A 20,343-nucleotide genomic window follows, 5' to 3' on the forward strand; every position below is an offset into this window, starting at 1 on the left:
CAGTTTGCAAAACATGGTTAAGATCCGAACTAACTCAGTCCCAGGACACACACAGTGTTTTTAACTAGGTCTGGTGACAGTTTTGTAAACAGGTTGCTGACAGAGCTGCGCTTGTTAGCTTAGGCAGGGTCAGATTTCTTACTATTTCACAAGCAACCTTCCCACCCCCCCCAGTAATTTTTTCCAGGCAAAGAACTTCAGTTGAAGGCAATGAAAGCTATTGGTACCCTGTTAGGTCAGGGACCCAGAGCCAGACACATAGGAATCCCATTGAGCAAAAGAACAAGGAAACTGCAACAACGAGCAGTAAAAATCTAGTTTGCCATTTCCAGCTGAAAGTGATGACAAAAGAGACACCCATCTCCTCCTGGCTGATTTATATTGAAATCAGGTGATAACTACCATGAAGCTATTCCCTTACACTAGGACGCTGTCACAATTACCCTGTAGCATGTACCTCCCTGCAGCCATGCAGGAACCTGTGGAAGCTGGAACTCCACTCTACTGTAATCCTAAACACAACCTCTTTCCCCCAAATCCTCCTTCATTTTTAAAGCCAAAGAAAATTATAATCACGTATTTCCAAGAACACAAAATCGATCTTTTTGGGTTTTTTAATAGTTAAAGGATATGCCTTCAAATATAGGTCAAATTCTTCCCTTTTGAATTTGTTCAGATACTTATTTTTTAAATTATACAGACATCTTTTTCATGTCAAAAATATTTTATACACAGATCCCTAGGACAGTAAATTGCAGTATTTATGGCTTAGGTGATATTCCCTAGTAAAATACGTTAAATCTGCTCAGGAAGCTACAGAGTGACATACAACTTACTTCAAGACATCTCCCTGTAGCTCAGTTCAACTGCACATAACAAATGTATTTCCACAAATACACCATCAGGACTTGGCACGCATGTGAATAAAACACACGCTTCTGTGGACATGTTGATTTATGCATATGATCACCCTATAGATGAGAAACATGATTTCCTGATTACTTCAGGAAAATGAAGATGGCTTCATACTTTGCAATCAGCCATGCAGTTCAGCCTTCTACCCATACAGTTCCACTGCTCTGAGGTTCTTCTAAAGTAAGTAAAATAAGAAATCTTACCTAACTCACTCAGATTTTGCTCTCCCAGTGTCTGCTGGTTCAGACCGTGACCGATAAGCTGGTGGTGCTCAGGTGAAGCCTCTACCTAGTGCCCTGATATCAGCTGAAACCAACAAGCTCTTCAAGCCCTCTGACTGAGAAGTTACCAGTCCCTCCTTCTGGCCTAAAAAACATGACAGTTTTAGTGATGCAACTTCTAACAGATATTTGTCTCTTCTACTCTTGATGACATCCAATATGAGCACTGCACAACCTATTACACAAGATGTACTCTTACAGATTTTCCCTGTTATCTAACTTCAATTATATTTGGTGCAGTTTAAGCCATTTAACTTTCCTCTTTTTGCTGTGGACATGAAGGGACTATTCCCTTTCTTTATGCAGCAGCCTTTTTCCGTATTTGATGATATTCTTTCTTACACCAAATCATCTCTTCTTTAACTAAGCAGCAGTTTGCCTCTCTAAGCAGAAGAATGCTAATCTGTAAAGAAAATCAATACTGACATCACCAGTAAAAGGCCCTAGTTTATGCCGTATTTATTAACAACAAGAAGGGTGCATATATTCATTGTCTTAAGTTGACTTCATTCAGCTGTACATAATGCAAATATATGAATAACTAGCAGTTTACAGGTTCTTTTATTTTCTTAGTTGAGATTAATTTATTTTTTTAAAGCTGTTCCAACTGACTGTCCTACGTTTCAGTTTGTATCTTAAATATCATTGGGTATAATAAAGTGGTAACAGCATAGATCAAAGGTGAGAAAAACAATTACGGAACACATTTTTCTTACTTACGTTAGCTGCCTGTAAATACCAAGGATTTTACTACTCTATCAAATATGTCAAGTACTGAGCTCCTTGTTCCAGGTAGTTAACTCAGATTTCCCTGTTAGGTTTTTAGATAGCTTCCACTTACAATAAGTGCACAATGGTTAACACAGAGACAGAGCGAAGCCTACAATGGCTTCCCATGACCTAGAGTAGAAGGTGCTCCAGATCAAATTTAGGCTTATTTTCCAGTGGGCAGACATCCAGACCACAAAAACTACCACCATTCACAGACTCCTGCTGGGCAGCTTCAGTGTCCAAGGTTTTAAAATTTCGTAACATCTACCTTTCGCATAAAACAATCTATACAGTATATTCAATGTAAAACTCTTTACTAATACAGCATTACATCTGAGATTTCAAAGCTTACAGAAATCAAGGATTAGGGTTAAGGTTTCCAGAGCAACATGAAGCCCTGGCCTCTTTTGGTTACTATGATAAGGTACTCCTTCAAATGACCCCATAGCTTTGATAAACGTGATAAGGCTATTCAGCGAATGAGATATGACATATCTCATAACCACTCCTCCAATCTGTGAAGAGCAGTTTTCATTCGGAAATTTTATTACAGCAAGCACTCAGGAGTAAGTTGATAATTTGTCAGTATGCAGAACTTCTTTACTCCATACATACTGTATTGCATATTCTCAACAACTGACAGGTGAACCCCTCCTTTTTGAAATACGGGTAGTATATTAAGTATTGGAATAAAAATGAGATCCAGCAGCTTTATTTTGTCCCCCAAGTACATGTTGGAAAGTATTTATTATGTTCTCAGAGATGTACAAATTTGCCTCTGTTTTGCATCCAAAATGCTAATTAGAACTCTGAGGTCACGTTCCTCACCATCTTAGAAAGAATGAGTATGCTCTGTTACAGAAGTAGTTGAATGGGGTGCAGTCTCTATATTCACAACTGGGTAAAAAAAATTATCTATCATTCTATCTGGTAACACATGCATTCGATGCGTCAGAAGAGAAGTTACAGTTCAACCTGATCCCATTTTTCCACATCATTATCCTCAAAGCTTGGGACTGCAACACTACATAGCACTAGTGAACTGTTGGGCAAAGCTAAAGTTTAATAAAAATTACTTGCCCAGAAAGCTGAGTGCAAAGTAACAGTATACATTATTTGATGTTGCGAGAAATGCTATGACCATAACCAGGCCCATTCCAACTCCAGTGTTGAGGATAAAGTCAAATGTGGAAGACAAATGTAAATACATTTGCCTTAGCTGAAACATGGCAGCCAGAACAGGCACCCAGCAGCTCTCATGCCAAAGTCAGAACACACAATATCCAGCGCTACAGCCAAATTTGCCTACATAGCAGAGGTGGCATAAAGCAGCGACTGGCACCAGTGCTTTCCTCAAGCATAGACTGCTGTATAAACATGCTCAAAGGGTAATAGAGTTAAATAGTCTGATATGATCAGGAACACAAGATTCTCTATGCTTTCAGTGGTGAAAGGATTCATGGTGCACACACCCGGTGTACCTGTACCATAAATCTACGGTTATTTATTCCCTGAATTACTGGTCACCTGCATAGATGAGATAAAGGAGGAGCTTAAGAGAAAGATCTGACTTGAAACTGGGTGATTGAACCTTCATAATTAAGTGTAACTGATCCCTACAGGGGTCCTCCATGTAGCAATTTGGGGTAGTAATTCACCTCTAAGCCCACTCTCATGAGACTTCTACCTGGAGTACTGCATCCAGATCTGGGGTCCCCAGTACAAGACAGTCATGGACCTCTTAGAGCAGGTCAAGAGGAGGGCCATGAAAATGGCCAGAAGGCTGGCCTCGGAGAGTTGCGGTTGTTCAGCCTGCAGAAGAGAAGGCTCTAGGGAGACTTCACTGTGGCCTTTCAATACTTAAGGGTGGCTTATAAGAAAGACTTTTTTACAACAGCCAGTAATGACAAGAGGTAATGACTGTAAACTGAAAGAAGGTAGATTTAGATCAGACACAAGATTTTTCTAATAATGAGGGTGGTAAGGCACTGGAACAGGTTGCGCAGAACAGCTGTGCAACCCTGGCAGCTGTGTCCCCTGGCAGTGTTCAAGGCCTGGTTGGACACAGCTTTGAGCAACACAGTCTAGTGGAAGATGTCCCTACCCACACCACTGGGGTTGGAACTAGATGATCTTTGAAGGTCCTTCAAACTCAAACCATGCCCTGATTCTATAATCCTATAGGTTCCTGAAATTCCCTCAGCCGGCTAACTGCTGTGTCTGGTCTAATTTGTGTACTATTAAACGGTAAAAAAAAAAAAAAAAAATCTAAAAGATATTAGACACAAAGACGTCATTCCTGTCTCATGAAGTTCCCCAGTCTCTAGTAGCTCAGAAAGTATGTGGAATATCATTGTCAAATCCTGTTAATATCATTAGATCCTGCATTGATGACTGAGGATGTCCAAATGTAATTAAATAGGAAAAATTACTTAGTACTGCTACTGAGTCTAGGAAATAATCAGAATTCAAGAAAATAAATTGCACTCAGAACATTTAAAAAGGTTTAATTTAAAATTAATATATAACAGCTTACAATATAGTATTTATGTACTACTATGTACATATGTACTATACATATGTAATTACATATATATTCACATCTGTAAAATGTAAATCCATATTATCAAGAATACAAATTCATCACTTTGCCTTTCATTTCATGAAGTTATATTTTGCTGAATACTGCTGAAGCTGTGGAAATTTCAATATCCAAATAAAATAATTATAGTGCAAGTCACACAGAAAACTTTTGTTTTACTACATTACAAGATGTAGCAGTGGATGGTCCATCTGAATCATCTGGACTGTACTTTTTCCATAGAAAATTTTCGTTTTTTTTCCAAAGAGAACTTTCATGCACTTCTCTCTCTTCTGTTACCAGGGGAGGAGGTGCTTTTTCACATAGCTTCTCTATGACTGCTATGTCTGTGAGCTTTCTGAGGCTCTCCTCATTCTGCTCACTCAGCATGTCCCAGAAATCTTTTGGTTTCTCCTTTGATTTTTCTACTTGCCCTGAAGGGAATCTCCTTAGTGAGTCTGTAGGCCCACTTCCATCATTTCTGAAGAGGTCATTGAGAATAGAGGTATCTCCAAGTAAGTCCACAAAAGACTTTTTCTTACAAGTATGAGCTTTTCTCTCCCCATTTGCTGACTGAGACAGGCATCTTTTTCTTGGCAGCTGTGTTCCTTCTGAGCCCTGCTGTCCTTCACAACTTTTTACAGGCAGCACCTCAATTATTTCTGATTTACTGCCTAATGAGCCAAATGCCATAAAATCCTTGAATGCCTGACTGTTTCTCCTTTCGATATGTTGAGTAGCAACAGTGGGTGATTGTTTATATTTTGCATCAACACACACATCTTGCAAGTAGGAGTCATTGTGAATCTGCTCTACTTCTACTTTTTGGCTCTGCTGGCTCTGTGTTTCTGTAGTTCTGCTCCAAAGTAGTCCGTTAGCTGATGAAGGTCTAGACTTAGATCTTCCAAAATTAGCAATGGATTTTCTTTTTCTGGAGTGTGTTGTACCCAATTCTTTTTCCTCACAGTCACGTGAAGACTGTACTGCTATTTCAGCTGGGAAGAAAGACTCCATCTCTGGATGCCTGGAAATATAGAATTCCCTCAACATCTTCTGCCTTGTTTCTGATGTAGCTTTTACAACATGTTCTGCAAGTTCTTCCACTGATCCCATATTAAAGTGGGACACCATTTCTTCAAACTGTCTCCTGTAATTAACAAGAAGGAAAAATGTGTTATTTTGATACCTTTAACTAGAAACAAAAGCAGCTTTCAGGCCATTCCTTCAATTCACCTACTTCCTGTATCCCAGAAAGTAATCACTGAAAGTAGCTTCCTTATTTTAGTGGGGAAGGGTGACAGGAAAGGAAGAAGGAAGTAGTTGCTCAAATTCCTTTTAAAAGTCTTTCTAAACAAGAGCTGGATAAACACATCAACAGAAGACAGGGAGTGTACCCTCCATCCTATCCAGTAAGCTATGGAGTATTTGTTTCTGCTGAGAGGCCAAGCTCTGATTAAAGGAGATCACCCTAATGGAGTCAGCCATCATCTAGAGACTGGTAACCTAACTGGAAGGCTGGAGAGGTGAGTTTATGCTCCCTTGTCAGAATATGAAACGTGCTACCTTTCCTGTATGAGGGCTCCAATAGGCAGTGAGATTCAACCCTGTTTGGACTCAAATACTACTTGGCTGGCTAGCTCCAACTATACCCTTTGTGATGTGGTGACTGTAGAAAGCTTCCCATTCTGCCTTACAACACAAACTGTGGCACCTAATCATCCTCATTCATTGCACAGCATATTCAGATGTACTACAAAGTAACTGCAAGCCAGGTGCTAACAGATGACCTGCTTAACATTTAAGAGTGAGTGTGCTTAAGCTTTTTGCTAGAGCTATAATAGTAAGCAAGTCTAGCACTTCAACAATAACAGTTTGGATAGCTGAGGCCAGATGGCTAATTTGACAGATTCTTAACATTTACAGGTATTACCTAGGTACATAACTATCATATAGTAATTTAATTGTCTCAAGGCCAAATTGAAAATATATATCAAATCCCAGTTCTATAGGTTTGCCTAGTTAGCTACAGCTTTCTCCTATTTCCACACACCATCTGGCTATTGTTCTTGAACTTCTATCTATATACCGATGGAATTTAAATATTTATAACAGCAATAGTTGGGGGAAAAATGGAAAACAAGGAGACAGAAAAATTATTATCCTTCAAAAAATTAGGGGGGCAATAAAACAAAATACTATATAATATTTAGCCCTATGCTAAAAAACCCACTAAAGTCTAATGTTCTTTCATAGTCTTTCAAAGAAAGTGATGAGATCTGGGCAAAACCAGTAGGCAGTCAGAAGTTTGCACTATAAAACTTCTTGTTTCTATACAGTTTAAACATTGGTTTGTAGTACTGCATGATGCACATAGCATGAACACTCATGGTGATGACAACTGCACAGCTCTGTAATATATGAAACATTGAATCAACATGTTAACGTGATTTGTAGGTTCAGTTCATCTTATTAATCAATTATGGTCTCTTTGTACAATGTGAGTGGAAGTTTCCCACCAGTTCTGCTCTTGCCATAGAAAATAATCAGTATTCTATGAGGATGGTTGAAACAAAGACAAAGGTGACTGCTCACAAGGAGGTTAGTTTCAGCCTTAGGATTTTACTTCCATCTCACTAGAACAGTCTCACCTGCGGATTCCTTTGGGTGTCCTCCCAACCAAGAAGGTGGTTGAACCTACTTTGTGTATTTTTTTGTTTTTCTGGGTCACAGGATGCATAACATACAGGTGGTGTTGATTACTGTTTGCCAACATTTCTCGTCTTCCCTTCATAATGTTCTTCTCTGCTGTGTTGTCTTCTGTGTTGTCTTCATTTTTCTAGTTAAATGAGACATGGAAATCATCAAAACAGCTATGTCTCTGACATAATGATGAGATCCATTGCACCCACTTCAGTCACTACTAGCTAGCACTCAATGATTTGAATGCTAAGACTGGGATTCAGGGCTGCAGTGCAGACTCCCTAACTCAGTCACAAACTTTCAGGGACACCGAGGGCAAGTCTTGGTTCTCCAAGAATAAGGTGAGATATTTTTCCAAATAGGTTAATTGTGAGGCTAAACAGAAGATCTCTAAGTACTCTAATGCAAAACCAAGGGTTATACAAATGCTTAATCCTGTACCATGAGACCCAAATCTCAATTACAACTTCCAAATATTACTATAAAATAGAAAATGCCTGTGTCAATAGCTTACACTCAGAGAAAAAGAAAAGTAAAATTAATCACAATGCTACTTATAGATACCAAGTTAAAAAAATTTGTCAGTATCACAATCTTTAACATACACACACACACAGACTTACTCAGAATAGTAGACACTTTTGGAAAAGGTATCACTATACTCATGTGTAAAGGAACAGAAAAATTTGGACGTTACACTTTCATTATAATACTGGTAAGCCTATGACACTAACAACCACACGATGCTTCTTAAATGAAGAACGACAATTTTAAACATAACAAAAAGCTAATATTTTAATCAAACTCAAAAAGACTGTCCTACAGATTAATTCATCATGCATTGACAGTCAATGAAAAATATAATCCTATTTACACCTTATTTTTCCAAAATTTCCCCTTTGCCAGAAGGCAAGCCAAAAGAAATATGAAAAATAAAGAATGTGTTTGAAGAGCAGGGAAAAACAGGAGGAAAAAACCAAACCAACTAAACCCCCACAACACACCAGAAAAGCAACTTTTCTTTCACCATCTTTAAATTTATTTTTCTCAAATGAGATAGGGGAAAAAAATGACTGCTTAGTGATATCCTCAGCCCCGTTACTAACACTGCTTCATAGATGAAAACGCAAACTGTGTTCACACGTTGTCATCTGCAGTTCAAAATTTGGTTTTGGATCTACAGTGTTTCTTCCAATGTGTTTCTATTTGATCCATGTCTACTGGACTTTACTTCCATGGGCTGTTCACAATGTTCTTGAGCTTTAGGATCTCACATCTGTTCTCAGTCCATTACCTTAGCAAGTAACCTCAAACTAGCATACACAGAGAGATGTTAATATTAAGGGACCTACAGGCATAAATTTGCACTTTTTAATCTAAATGCACAATTCCAAAGATGAAAATTTCACTGCACTATTAAAAATACTACAAAAAACTGAAACCAAGGCTCCCGTTAAGATTAAAACCCTATTCTCCCAATAATGTTATGATGATAGTAGCAAAATTAACATTGAATTAGCAGATGTTAACTACAGCATAAATATTCCAGTCATCTTTGCTAGCTCTGTATACAGATGTTTACAAATTACTATTTTTTAAGATATGCATAGATAATACTGAACTTTACTTGTAAAATTTATTGTAAAAGAAGAAAGTAATGCTAGGTTTAAAATACGTTTATTTTGGTGGAATTTTTGCATGAAAAATATTCATAGTATTCAGATCTCACTATGGTAAGACCCAGTACATTTATCAGTCTGTCATGAAATCAGGACTGTATAATTTAATTCAAGCAACCATAACTTGCATAGAATACAAGCCTAACCCTGTCAATGCCCGTCTTTAAAGTATTTTAAATCTGCACATATGTGCATCCATCTACCTCTTATTAAACAAGACCAAAGTATATGAGGCAGCAATACTTTGGCTTACACATCTGTTTAAACACAGAAGATTAAAAATCTCTTTGGGAAAAAAGCCAAATGTTGTAAATGCACTGAAAGTCCTAAAATTGCTTGTCTTTGCAGAGAACCAGAATTAATGTAAAAAGTACCACTAATTGTAAATAAACTCAAGAATGCTATATTTAGTTCTGGAAGTACAAAACTTTAGCACACTGACCCACACTGCCACACCCAAAAGAAAAACATCAAAATACCACCCTATACACACAAAGAGCTCCTCCTCTTCTACCTAAATTAGCTGCTCTAAGTTTTTTCCTTAAGGTAGAAAAAGTTACTATAAACAAGTTACCCCAAGAGCTGCAGGAGCTAATGCCAGTGAAAGCTCATGGCCACCATGAATTTCTCCTGAAACATTTATCTCAGCTCTCTGGAGCAAAGCCAGCTAGTTAAATGGCACCCATTAAATGGCTGAAACACAACTGGCTCTGTTGAACTTGTTAATGTTTTAGAAAGTTTGCCAACTTAATCCAGCTCCCAACTTCCAAATCCAGTAATTTATTTTTAAAAAACAATAAACATTTTGTCAGTAAAATCAAAACACTTAGTGAACATGGAGACATCTTTAGAAAAACTAAAGGTCAAATCTGAAGTTTATTATTCTGAGCAATACATGGATGAGGATCTACGTAGAAGTAAGTTTTACATAGATGAAAATATTCCTAGTTTTTTTCTACTAGTATTACCATTAGAGAAAGTGAAAACTTCAGTCAACATTCCACACTATTTTGCTTTCTTTTGAATTTGACTTCATTTATTATTCTGCTGAATTCTTCCCTCCCAATTCTTTCTGACTCTTACTCAACTTCTAATACACTGACTGAAATCTATTTAATGATGAAAATTTCATTTCAAAAGCTTTCTATTTTCTGTTCCTCAAGTGCTTTCTCTACCAAACTATTATGTGTGTGTCCCCATTATTCCTACATGAAATCCCATGTTGACCTTACAGAACTGATCTTGTTCACCTGAATTATCATGTATATCATATGCATAGGACAATCTTGCAAAGCAAAACTGAAATTAGTATGATTTGATTCAGCTAAGAACCTCCGACTCTTGTTCTTACACTACTTATACTAGCACATTTAATCTATTTCTATTATTGAATGTCAGACCCATTTTGAATGAATAAATGTTATGACAAAGAATGAAGGTGTTTTGTTTCATTATTTCAACACAAGAAGTATTTGTGCATTTAGAAGTGTGTGTAGCATTTGTTTAACTGAAAATAGTATATATTAATTAATAGACTCAGGTAAGTGCAAGTGTTGCTGAACTTTGTGAAAGAAAAATGCAATAATATAAGATCTGACTGCAGTGTTTTCAAATCATTATTGGAAAGATGCTAGTGATCGGTACCTAAGCGTATTTCAGGACTATAAGGAAACTGAAACTGATTCCATATGAAGAAAGAAAGGACAATTAAGAACAAACCAATTTTTCTGTGTAAAAAACAAAAAAAAGGAAGTTAACAAGTTTAACACAGGAGCAGAAAATTAGTCAAGAAACTGAAATGGCACAAATAGCAACACAAATTCTTTCTCCTGGAATTAAAATTCCATCCGGTACCTAAATAAGTAACAGCATGTTTTTCCTCTCACTCTAAAATGCAAATATACTTAAAAAGTTTCAAAGACATTATTATGGCCAAGCTATTCTGAATGACAGCTAAAATCATAGTATAGAAATCCAAAAGTATTCTTGCAAACATTATACCATCACACACATACTGTTAAAAACATTTTTCATGTGCTGCGCCTAGTACATTTTCTGATTAGCATTCTGAAATACATGACACAAAGCTAAAGAAATACTTTAGCTTACATTTACATATAGTGTCTGCTATATTTAAAATTTTTACAAAAAATTGACAGCAATCATGAAAACAGTCTTCACTAAATGTTTAACTACATTAAAGACAATATGCAATTGTGGTGCATGTTACAAAATTTCCACAGTTTAAAGTAGGACAGTTTCAGTTAAGCTTGTCCACCTACTTATCAGTCATATATCTATCTATATATTATTAACACCATTATACATTTTGGTATTCTTCATATTTTCTCCTTTCTCAATACAGTACCTTAGTGGGGAAAAAAGATGTAGCAAAATAATTCCACAAAGATTAAAATATTTTGATTGAATTACTGAATGTAACATTTTTACTACTTTATTCAACTTTCTGCACTTCCATGAGAAAAACCTTCACACAAAGTTCAAAACAAACAAACAATTTTCAAATGCATACATATAGGACAAAAGCCACCTATGCAAGTTGCTCAGTAGAAGGCAACATGTTTTGGATTCAAAAAGTATATGAGAAAAGGTTACACAACAGAAAATATCACAGTTAATGTAAAGAAATAAAGTTCATGAATATATACAGTAAAGTGAAATTGTGAAGTGCTGTTGTAAACCAGGGAAAATAACACGTAGAAACACAGTCATTCGTTCCTGGTTTACACTTGTTTTCTTGTCCCATCACCCCTTCATTTACTGCACTTACTCTGAAGAGCCTTTCCATATATTGCAATGGGAAAGAAGTGGGATTATTACATAGTTGTGCAGAAAATAAAAGTTTTTAAACTATTCAGAAAACCTAGGGACTCTTACCACACATGAAAAAATATTTCAAAGCAAGCATCTGTTTTCACTTTTCATGTTCCATTTAGTCTATGGGTTTCCAACATGAACATAGAGTTCTGTCTTCCTACCACAGCAGATCTTTTCTTCCATTCCTCCTTCCTTCATTGTTCATGTCCCTTATTCTTAAAAGTATATATGAGGTTTTGCATACCAATTATGAGCATCCATTTCTTGAAATTACATATTACATACAGGCTGTAACCAAGAGTCCAGCAAAAATGGTAGCATCTGCACATTTAGAGTTCCACACCAGTTCACAGTTAAGGGTAATGGTCTTCAAGCAGAAGGAAGACATGCAGCTGAGCACCAAGCAAAAATTTAAGCTGCCAGAATGCAGCAGTAATTTTTACTTAGGGATTCCATCTTGAACCTGTAACAACTCCTGGATCTGCTAGCTCTGTGTAACAATCTGTCTCTTGCAGCATAATTTTAAAAGCAGTATAAACCTGCCAAACTCAATTTTTGCCTATCTTTGAAGTACAAAACTTCAGTATCTGTTCTTTCTACAGGCATAAAGAAGTAGCTCTACACTCCAGAACAACGAATGATAATCCGTGCATAAGCGCCCTCAGACATTACTGAGATGACTTTTGCCTGTGACCTTTAGCCTGCGACTTCCCACTTCCTCTCTTTATCTCCTTGAAGTAAAGCAAAAGAGAACAATCTTCATCTTTTTAAATACAGCATGATGAAAATGTATGGGAGAGTAAGTGAGCAGAGGCTACGAGCAAAATGAGTAAAGAAAAAAGAGAAACAGAGATTCAGAAATATTTGGTTTTTAAGCTGTCTCACATTTGTGGTAATTCCTCAAGTCACCAGACTTAAGAGGATAATAAACTTCCTTCAAAAGCTTGAATATGAAGTTGAAAACATGCTTGCATAATGATTCCTCAGCCACAGTTACACTGTGTCTGAGCATCTTCCTCTGTTTTAGAATCATAAAATGGTTTTACTGCCTGACTATCCAAAGTATCACTATTGTAAGTATCTTACCAGATACTGACTTGCAGTCAGCAGTAACCCCCTCTGACTTCCCCATTCACAGCTGAAACAGGGTTAACAGGCTTTTCTCTTCAGGTATGCATGAAACCACTGCTGCCAGATATCCAGGACACTTTCCACTGCAGTTTCATTGTTTGTTTTCATTTCTAAAACAAACAAGAAAAGCCGCCTCAAATCTCTAGCTGCCTTGCAGGTCACCTAAATCATCCAAAAGCATGAAGCACAGTGAATTCAGTATGACTGTCCACTTAAAACACAGCTTAGAAGCAAGTAACAAACCCTTATGCTATATTCTACTTTGTATTTTCCTACTCCCCTCAAAACTTGAGAAAACATATGACTTCCCAGATATATTGCGAGTTGCAATAGTTTTAATGATTGTTATTATTTTGATCAAGTGATACTTACTCCATTCCAGTGAAGTTATCTACCCAAATTACAATTCTAAGTTATTTCAGCTAATCTTTTTTCCCCTTCACAGTTTTCCTTGAATTTTTTCCCTCCACCCTGGGAGTTTTCCCCCTAATATTTATGAATTACTATCACCTTTCTATATGCTTTTCATGAACACACACTATTCCTAGATATTGTTTTTATTTTACCTATGGGTTTTTTTTTAATTGTTGGGACATATACCCTGAAATGTTTGCTACCTGATTATTTCTTCTTCATCTTGTTTCCTTCTTTCTTATACACGTACACATGTCAAACAAGAATTTCTTCCTAAATTATTCTGCATGCCAAAGAAGACAAAGTATAACAGCGTCCACAGAAAACTTCATGTAGTTTCTCTAAAAATGAGGTCACATGGTGAAGGCAATAAAAAAAGTTATCAAATAATAAGACTTTCCCTACTTCCACCTGATTCTTAAATAAACCAGAATTGCTTTTCTGCCTACAGAGGACATGCTACTGAACAAGCTATGTTATGGCTCCAGACGGTTACGGCTAGCTGTACATTCCACTATATGAAAAAAGCCTGAATCTTACCATATTTTAAGACTATTTCCTATGCAGACATTAGTTTTCCCTCTGAATTTAACTTTCTGACTGAGAAAAGCAGTCTCACTCAGGCTGGATTTGTCTACTGTTCTAACAAAACAGGATTGCAGAATGAGTATTAGAGGTAATTGTATAGCTAATGGTCAATACCTCAGTTGTGTTAGAAAATGAAGCTAAACTACCTGAAAATTTTAGAATAGTCTAGGACAATCAAATTTATACGCAAGCTTTCTGAATTAAATACTCACGATGTTGTCTATGACTACAAATGTATCTAATATTTGATAGTATCACAGCAGGCCAATAGCTGGAATGTTCTTTAAGCTACAAAAACTGTTTGACTTATTCTGGATCCAAATTACTTCTCCAAAATATTCTGCCAACACTAAGAGACCAGCTATACCTGCTGATAAAAGTAAATTTTATGAGAGTAATATGTAGTTGTTTTCCCCAGGTTGTCTTATCTAGCTTTTCTGCTCGTACAAACTGAGAGGAAGGACATTCCATGAACGCTAACCTTTTGCTTGGTAGTGGAGAATCGACTACTAAGTCAACAGAGGATAGACTGTGTTCTATTTCACATTTACTTCTGTTTCTTCTCCAATCAGGCAACAAAGCAAAAATTTCTCACCGGGAGCAGTTTTATTTAATTTGTTGACTCTTTAACAAAAAGAATTCCTATAAGCCATATCACTTTCTTGCACCAAAAACTTGACCATGAATCAACATAGTTACTAACGTTGAGAATGAGAGGACACAATCAGCCTATCTCAGAATTCAAAACTAAGGTAATTGCTACTCCAGCACAAGCCTGTGGGGTTGCACCTATCTTTCACCCTCTCACACCTTCATCAAACAGCAGCAGAACCAAAAGCCATGCACATATATCATATGAAAATGCAACTACATGCTTCACAGGATGAGGGTGGTGAGGCACTGGAACAGGTTGCCCAAAGAAGTAGTAAATGGTCCATCCCTGGCAGTGTTCAAGGCCAGGTTGGACAGAGCTTTAGCCGACATGGTCTCATGTGAGGCATCTTTGTCCATGCAGGGGTTTGGAACTAGTTAATCTGGAGGTCCTTTCCAACCCAAACCATTCTATGATTCCATGCCATATATGAACTCATAGCATTAAAAACAAAAACAAAAAAAAACCCAACTGAAAACCATACTGAAATGGTTAATTCCACTGTAAACTGAAACAGTAAACTCAATAAAACAGCATTACAGGCCAATCATTTGGGAACAATTATTTTAAAGCTGAATAGCATTCCCCATCCTAGAAGAGCAATGATAATGGAATGTTATCTCCCAAAAGCCTACTCTTTGTAAACAACTATCTTAACTTGTTGAATTTGAAAGCTGTGCAAACACACTGCAATCAGAGTTACTATAACTGGTAGAAGTCTTTGTTTAAATAATCTACAAAATGTCAATGTAATACAAATAAGATAAAGAGGAGTTCTTAATGACACAACTTTTGTATTTACAGTATTCTCAACAGCACTTAAATCTGCATTGGAGATACAAAGGGCACGTTTTTTCCTAGGCTGACAGCATGCTTAGTTCTCTCATTTACACTACATTGCAATAACATAAAGAGGGGTTTACCATTAATCCAGGTTTTACTACAAAGCATCCCGTTATTTCTCTGTCAAACACTGGCAAGAGTGCCAAATGTCTGTCATCCAATTCAGAGGATTAAGTCTTCTTTTATAGTGCAATTCTTGTACGAATTTATAAAAATACAGATATAGTTTCTTAGAGCTGGTCACAGTCTATATTTTGGCCTGAATTCATGCCGCAGAGGTTGAATATGACAGCTGACAGGAAGCTGAGGGGAGAATACATCCTCCCCCTTTTCAGTCACCACATTTCTGTTGCCATAGTGATTAATCCTCAATTGAATAGCTGTCTTTGTACATTTCTTTTCAGTAAAACTTTAAGTAAACTTAAGTTGAAAACATGCAGTTGACTGGAAGGGAAAAAAAAAAAAAAAAAAAAAAAAAAAGAAGATCCCACATATTCAACAGGTACAACACAAATTCTTGTGATTAATACTTTTCCACATACTAAAAGGTGCAAATTAGCTTTAATGCAGGACATCATCAGTTTTTCAAATTACTTAGTATGTCCTCTTCCCATTTTGTGTCTTTTTTGTGAAGCCTCCAAGCCTTCTCCAAAGTCTTCCCCATGCTCAACCCCCACCAGATTCTTACTGAAGAAATACTACACAAATTCAGCTTTATAGGAACTACAGAAAGCCTATTCCAGACTTCTGCACTTGTGTAAAACATTTCACATAGGCTGTTTTGGCCAATTATCATAGAAATTAATTAGGAAGTTAACTAAGGAATGCAGTCGTTTAATTCAGAATCGACTAGAAACATGAGAAGAAGACATCTGTTGCCTTTAGGAGGCTTCCATTTCTTCTTTCAGCTAAGAAAACGCTTCACAAAAAGCAGTGCAAAACCAAACTAACAACCTTCTGCACTGAAAATCACCCAGGTTGCTTTGGAACCTGGAACTCATCAGAAAAAAGGATCAAAAAACTTAAAGCCTCTAAAAATACTTAGTATGTAACTATGGTCTTAAAAAAGTTCTTTACAATTTCAATTTTTGCCCCCCAAAATAATAATGTCAGAATAATTCTGAGCAAAATATCACATGAATATCTCAAGGTTTGGTGTGGTTTCCCTCCTTCCCACTTTCCCTCCTCCCCACCCCCACCCACCTTGAAAGGCTGAACTATATGTAGGTCTGCTCTGAAAATTATAGTCTGATTTTATAAATCTGCCATGTCCAGTCTGCAGGTTCATTTCATATGTTTTCTTTTAGAAACTTTCGGCTTTGATATTCTTATTGCTGTAGTTACACAAGGTAGTTCTTCATTTTGGTTTTCAGCTATCTTCTTAACAGACAGTGATGGGGCAATAAAGACAATCCTCCTCTTGTTTAATGAAAAAAGAATGAATTTTTAACAACATCTATTTGCTCACACATGTAAACAGAAGACCTGAATTTAAAGTAAAATGCAGAACACATTACTCAGTGTCATTAAATCAGGCTAAAACAAACAAAATAATGCAGAAACAAGTTAATTATTCCACTAGTTTAACTTTTAATATAATCTTTCCTCACACTTCTACATAAAGACCAGAAAACCCTTCCTACGAATAATTTGTGAAACAGAATTTCAAGGGTATTTTGTGGTCATATGCATAAGGAAGCAATAAAACCCAGTTCTCAGTAACTTTTACTGGAGTGGCTATCTTCCACACTAAATGATGTGCATGTTCTACCCTCAGATGTTTAGAATACCGAAGCCTGGCGTGAATTCTCCTGCATCATGCATCACAGATCTGACTATAATTTCTGCCTTAACAGTTACGCATTGCTACAAAAGATTACAAATAGCCAGAGATCTTCAATTGCAAAGAGACACACTTGGCTGCTTTTAAGACACTTAGGTTCTGGGACATACAACAATTTTTTAGAACTATAGAGGAAGCTGAGATATATTATTAACCTATAACATAGTATAAACTGTACCCCCAAAATTTCTTCAGGAACAGCTTTCTGCCACATTTCTGCATGGAACAAAAATTCCTGGCTTTGTTTTGATCACTGGGTCTTTCAAACACCTCTAATTATTGACATTTCAGCACCTTCTACATATGCAGCACTATCAGAAACACCAACTATTTGAGCGAAGATTATCATACTTTCCTATGTCCTTCTCAAAATCTACACTGATCTCGCAGCCAGTTGCAGACAATGGTCAGAATACAATCTTCAGACACATGATAATACATACAATTCAGGAATTGTCAGTCATAAGTTAAAATATTTTTACTGTAATTCTAAGCATTCTACATTTAAGGGATATCATTATACAAATGCCATGTCTATCTAAACCACCCCAAACAGTTAGTCTTTTAAGCACCCCCCTGATTATACTTTTGAAATAAGGTATAAGCAGATCTCTGCTGATGTAGATGACTATTTATGAAAGCCATCTGCATAACTAGACAACAGTATCTCTCTTCATTGAAAACGCTACTCCAACTTACCTAACAGCTACAGAATCCTCTACTTTTATGCAATCCCATGGATTTCTGTGATAAAAAGGAATATACTCCCCAAAACATAATTTGATTTTCCTTTCTTCAGGATCATATGATTAAAAAAAAAAAAAAAACCACCCAAAAAAAAAAAAAACCAAAAAAAAACCACCCAACCAAAAAACTTTCACATTTGTTTGCTTCTCCTATTGTCATATACAAACTATCTCCGAATAACTACCTTTAACTCAGATGCTAGACAGGATTTGACTAATGATATTTAACCAAAATATGGTTTATTCTCTTGCTTGTACAATTAATGTATACTTTATACTGTTACTCTTACTACTGTTAGATTTTACCTCACCTTTCATGGCTGGTAAGTTACGGCTGAGCTCTCATTATGTCCTGTATTTCTTGACGGCAGACTTCATATTCTGGTTGCTGTTACCTACACTGTATTTTCAATAGTCATATATAATTTCTGGAAATAAACACTGAACTAGCATTCAGTACTGTAAGTTTGAACATTCTAGCTAAACTTGTCAGTCTGCACAATTGCTTTTAAAATAAACAAAAATAGAGAATATGACTGCACTCCCTACCACCTCTGGAGAAAGAAGAGTCAAAGGCTCTGCAGTAGTGTTGAAGCCAAGCACCAGAACTGTCATGGAGCCTGGAGCATAAAGCAAGCAAGAACAGAAGAAATAGTAGCAAGACCTATTTTTTAAAAGAAGTTCTATTAAACCTTTTAAGGTTTAATTCAGATTTAATTTAATTTAATTCTTTTAAAGTTTCTATTAAAACTTTAAAGGTGCAGAACAATAGCAGGTTAAAATAACATGGTTTATTACTTCAGAGAAAAGGTAGCTGGGCTATATGAATACTAGCACAGGTATTAATGACAGACTCACTACTTATTACTGGATTAAAAAAGGTATGCCGGATTGAAACCTACAGTTTAAAAGGCTAACAGAGATTTGACTGAATTACATTAGTACCAACTGTCCAGATCCAACACAGACCTTCCGCAGCCCAGTTAAGGAAAAAAAACTATCACCAAGACCAACATGTTTTCTTATCCTAAATTTTAAATCTTCTAATTTTTATAAGCAATTTAAATCCAAGCTTATTTATTCATTAGTTACCCATGTTCTTAAACAAGATGTTCTACATACCTTCAAAGTTCTCTTTTGAGAAACAGAATGCCCTTGCACCTGTCCCTTCTACCTTGGCTCTCAGGGATCTTCTTCCCACACAACCTCTTTCACTTTGAAGGAAGGGTCCTCACAGGTTTTGCATTTTGCTTCAGTTTTAAGCAGTCTTTATAACTCAAGTGACTGCATTAGTCTCCATGCTTCAGCAAAAAAGGAAACAGTAATACACCTAATTTATACTCCTTTTAGCTACTGCAGGTAGAAAACCATAAATTAGCTACTGAAACTAAAGAGCTTAACTTACGATGTAAAAGTTAACAGGAATTTAGTGAAGCCCAAATGTGATGACTAGTCAATAGCAAGAAATAAAATACCAATATTCTTACATGAGGTTGCCTTGATTACTTTTACTTATTATTTATTACATTTTTCTTAATACTTATTGCTTATTATAAAATTGTTTATTTTTTATTAAACTTCACTTGAAATCATCATTCTCTTTATGGTAATGCAATCAGTTGCTCTGACAGTGAATGTTGTAACTGATGGTAAGTAAGTGAAAAATGACCAGCAAAGACCAATGGCCAGAAAAGCAATAATGATCATCTTTTTCACAGAACACCTTCTGAAATACTTAAGAAATGAAACTAGTAGCAATACTATTCTAAGAAGATCATATTTCAAAGTTGCCTATGAAGCCCTAGCTGCTCTTTTTTTAAGCAGAGTACTAAATACTCAAAGCTCTGCATTTAAGAATAGGCAGACATCTAAGGATTATTTCTAGATTGTGCCTCTACATAAAAGAAAGAATAGGAAGTGAAAGAAGAGGCAGCCTTCTCAATAATTACTGATGTTTTTCTTTCTACTAAGATCTCCAAGAGAATTGATACTATTGCTTCTGAGTGAAAAATATGTACCTTTGAAAAATCGCTGACAAGTTAGTTAAGTTAATTTGTTATACCTGCGGTCACAAACTCTAAAATAATGAAATGTAAGTTACATGAACAATACATATGAGCTGTCACAAAGTAGTTTTGAACACAGGTAGATCAACAGACATTTACTCAAAGTACTCTCTTCAAAGTTTTCTTCTAGTTATATATAGTTCTAATAATATTGTGAGCCATTGCCATTAAGTAAGTATCTTTCTACAATATTTCTGAGTATTTTTGACCAACTTTTCTGTTAATAACAGACATTCTAATGCAAACATGTTAGAATTGAAAAGGCCTCACTTTTACTGGTTTGCCTGGTTTGATC

At 36.3% G+C, this 20,343-nt stretch overlaps 2 protein-coding genes across 5 annotated transcripts in view; both read right to left on the minus strand.

Annotated features, from left to right (window-relative positions):
• Nucleotides 1-20,343, minus strand: part of ERCC6L2 (ERCC excision repair 6 like 2) — a 61,970-nt gene that overhangs the window by 2,901 nt on the left and 38,726 nt on the right. The window lies entirely within an intron of this gene.
• LOC115619499 (DNA excision repair protein ERCC-6-like 2) lies at nt 4,614-19,261 on the minus strand. Of its 4 annotated transcripts, XM_030511849.1 has the most exons (4): nt 19,105-19,261; nt 18,532-18,602; nt 7,197-7,384; nt 4,614-5,695 (listed from the first exon to the last, which is right to left on the minus strand). In XM_030511849.1, the coding sequence occupies exons 2-4, from the start codon at nt 18,595-18,597 to the stop codon at nt 4,705-4,707; spliced, it is 1,245 nt and encodes a 414-aa protein (XP_030367709.1). In that variant the 5' UTR covers nt 18,598-18,602; nt 19,105-19,261; the 3' UTR covers nt 4,614-4,704. The 4 variants fall into 4 exon arrangements, with proteins under 4 accessions (XP_030367709.1, XP_030367713.1, XP_030367710.1 ...); XM_030511853.1 differs by lacking the exon at nt 18,532-18,602; XM_030511850.1 differs by lacking the exons at nt 18,532-18,602; nt 19,105-19,261 and adding an exon at nt 15,474-15,806.

The sequence above is a fragment of the Strigops habroptila genome, chromosome Z (assembly GCF_004027225.2).
Source record: "Strigops habroptila isolate Jane chromosome Z, bStrHab1.2.pri, whole genome shotgun sequence".
Classification (NCBI taxonomy): Eukaryota; Metazoa; Chordata; class Aves; order Psittaciformes; family Psittacidae; genus Strigops; species Strigops habroptila.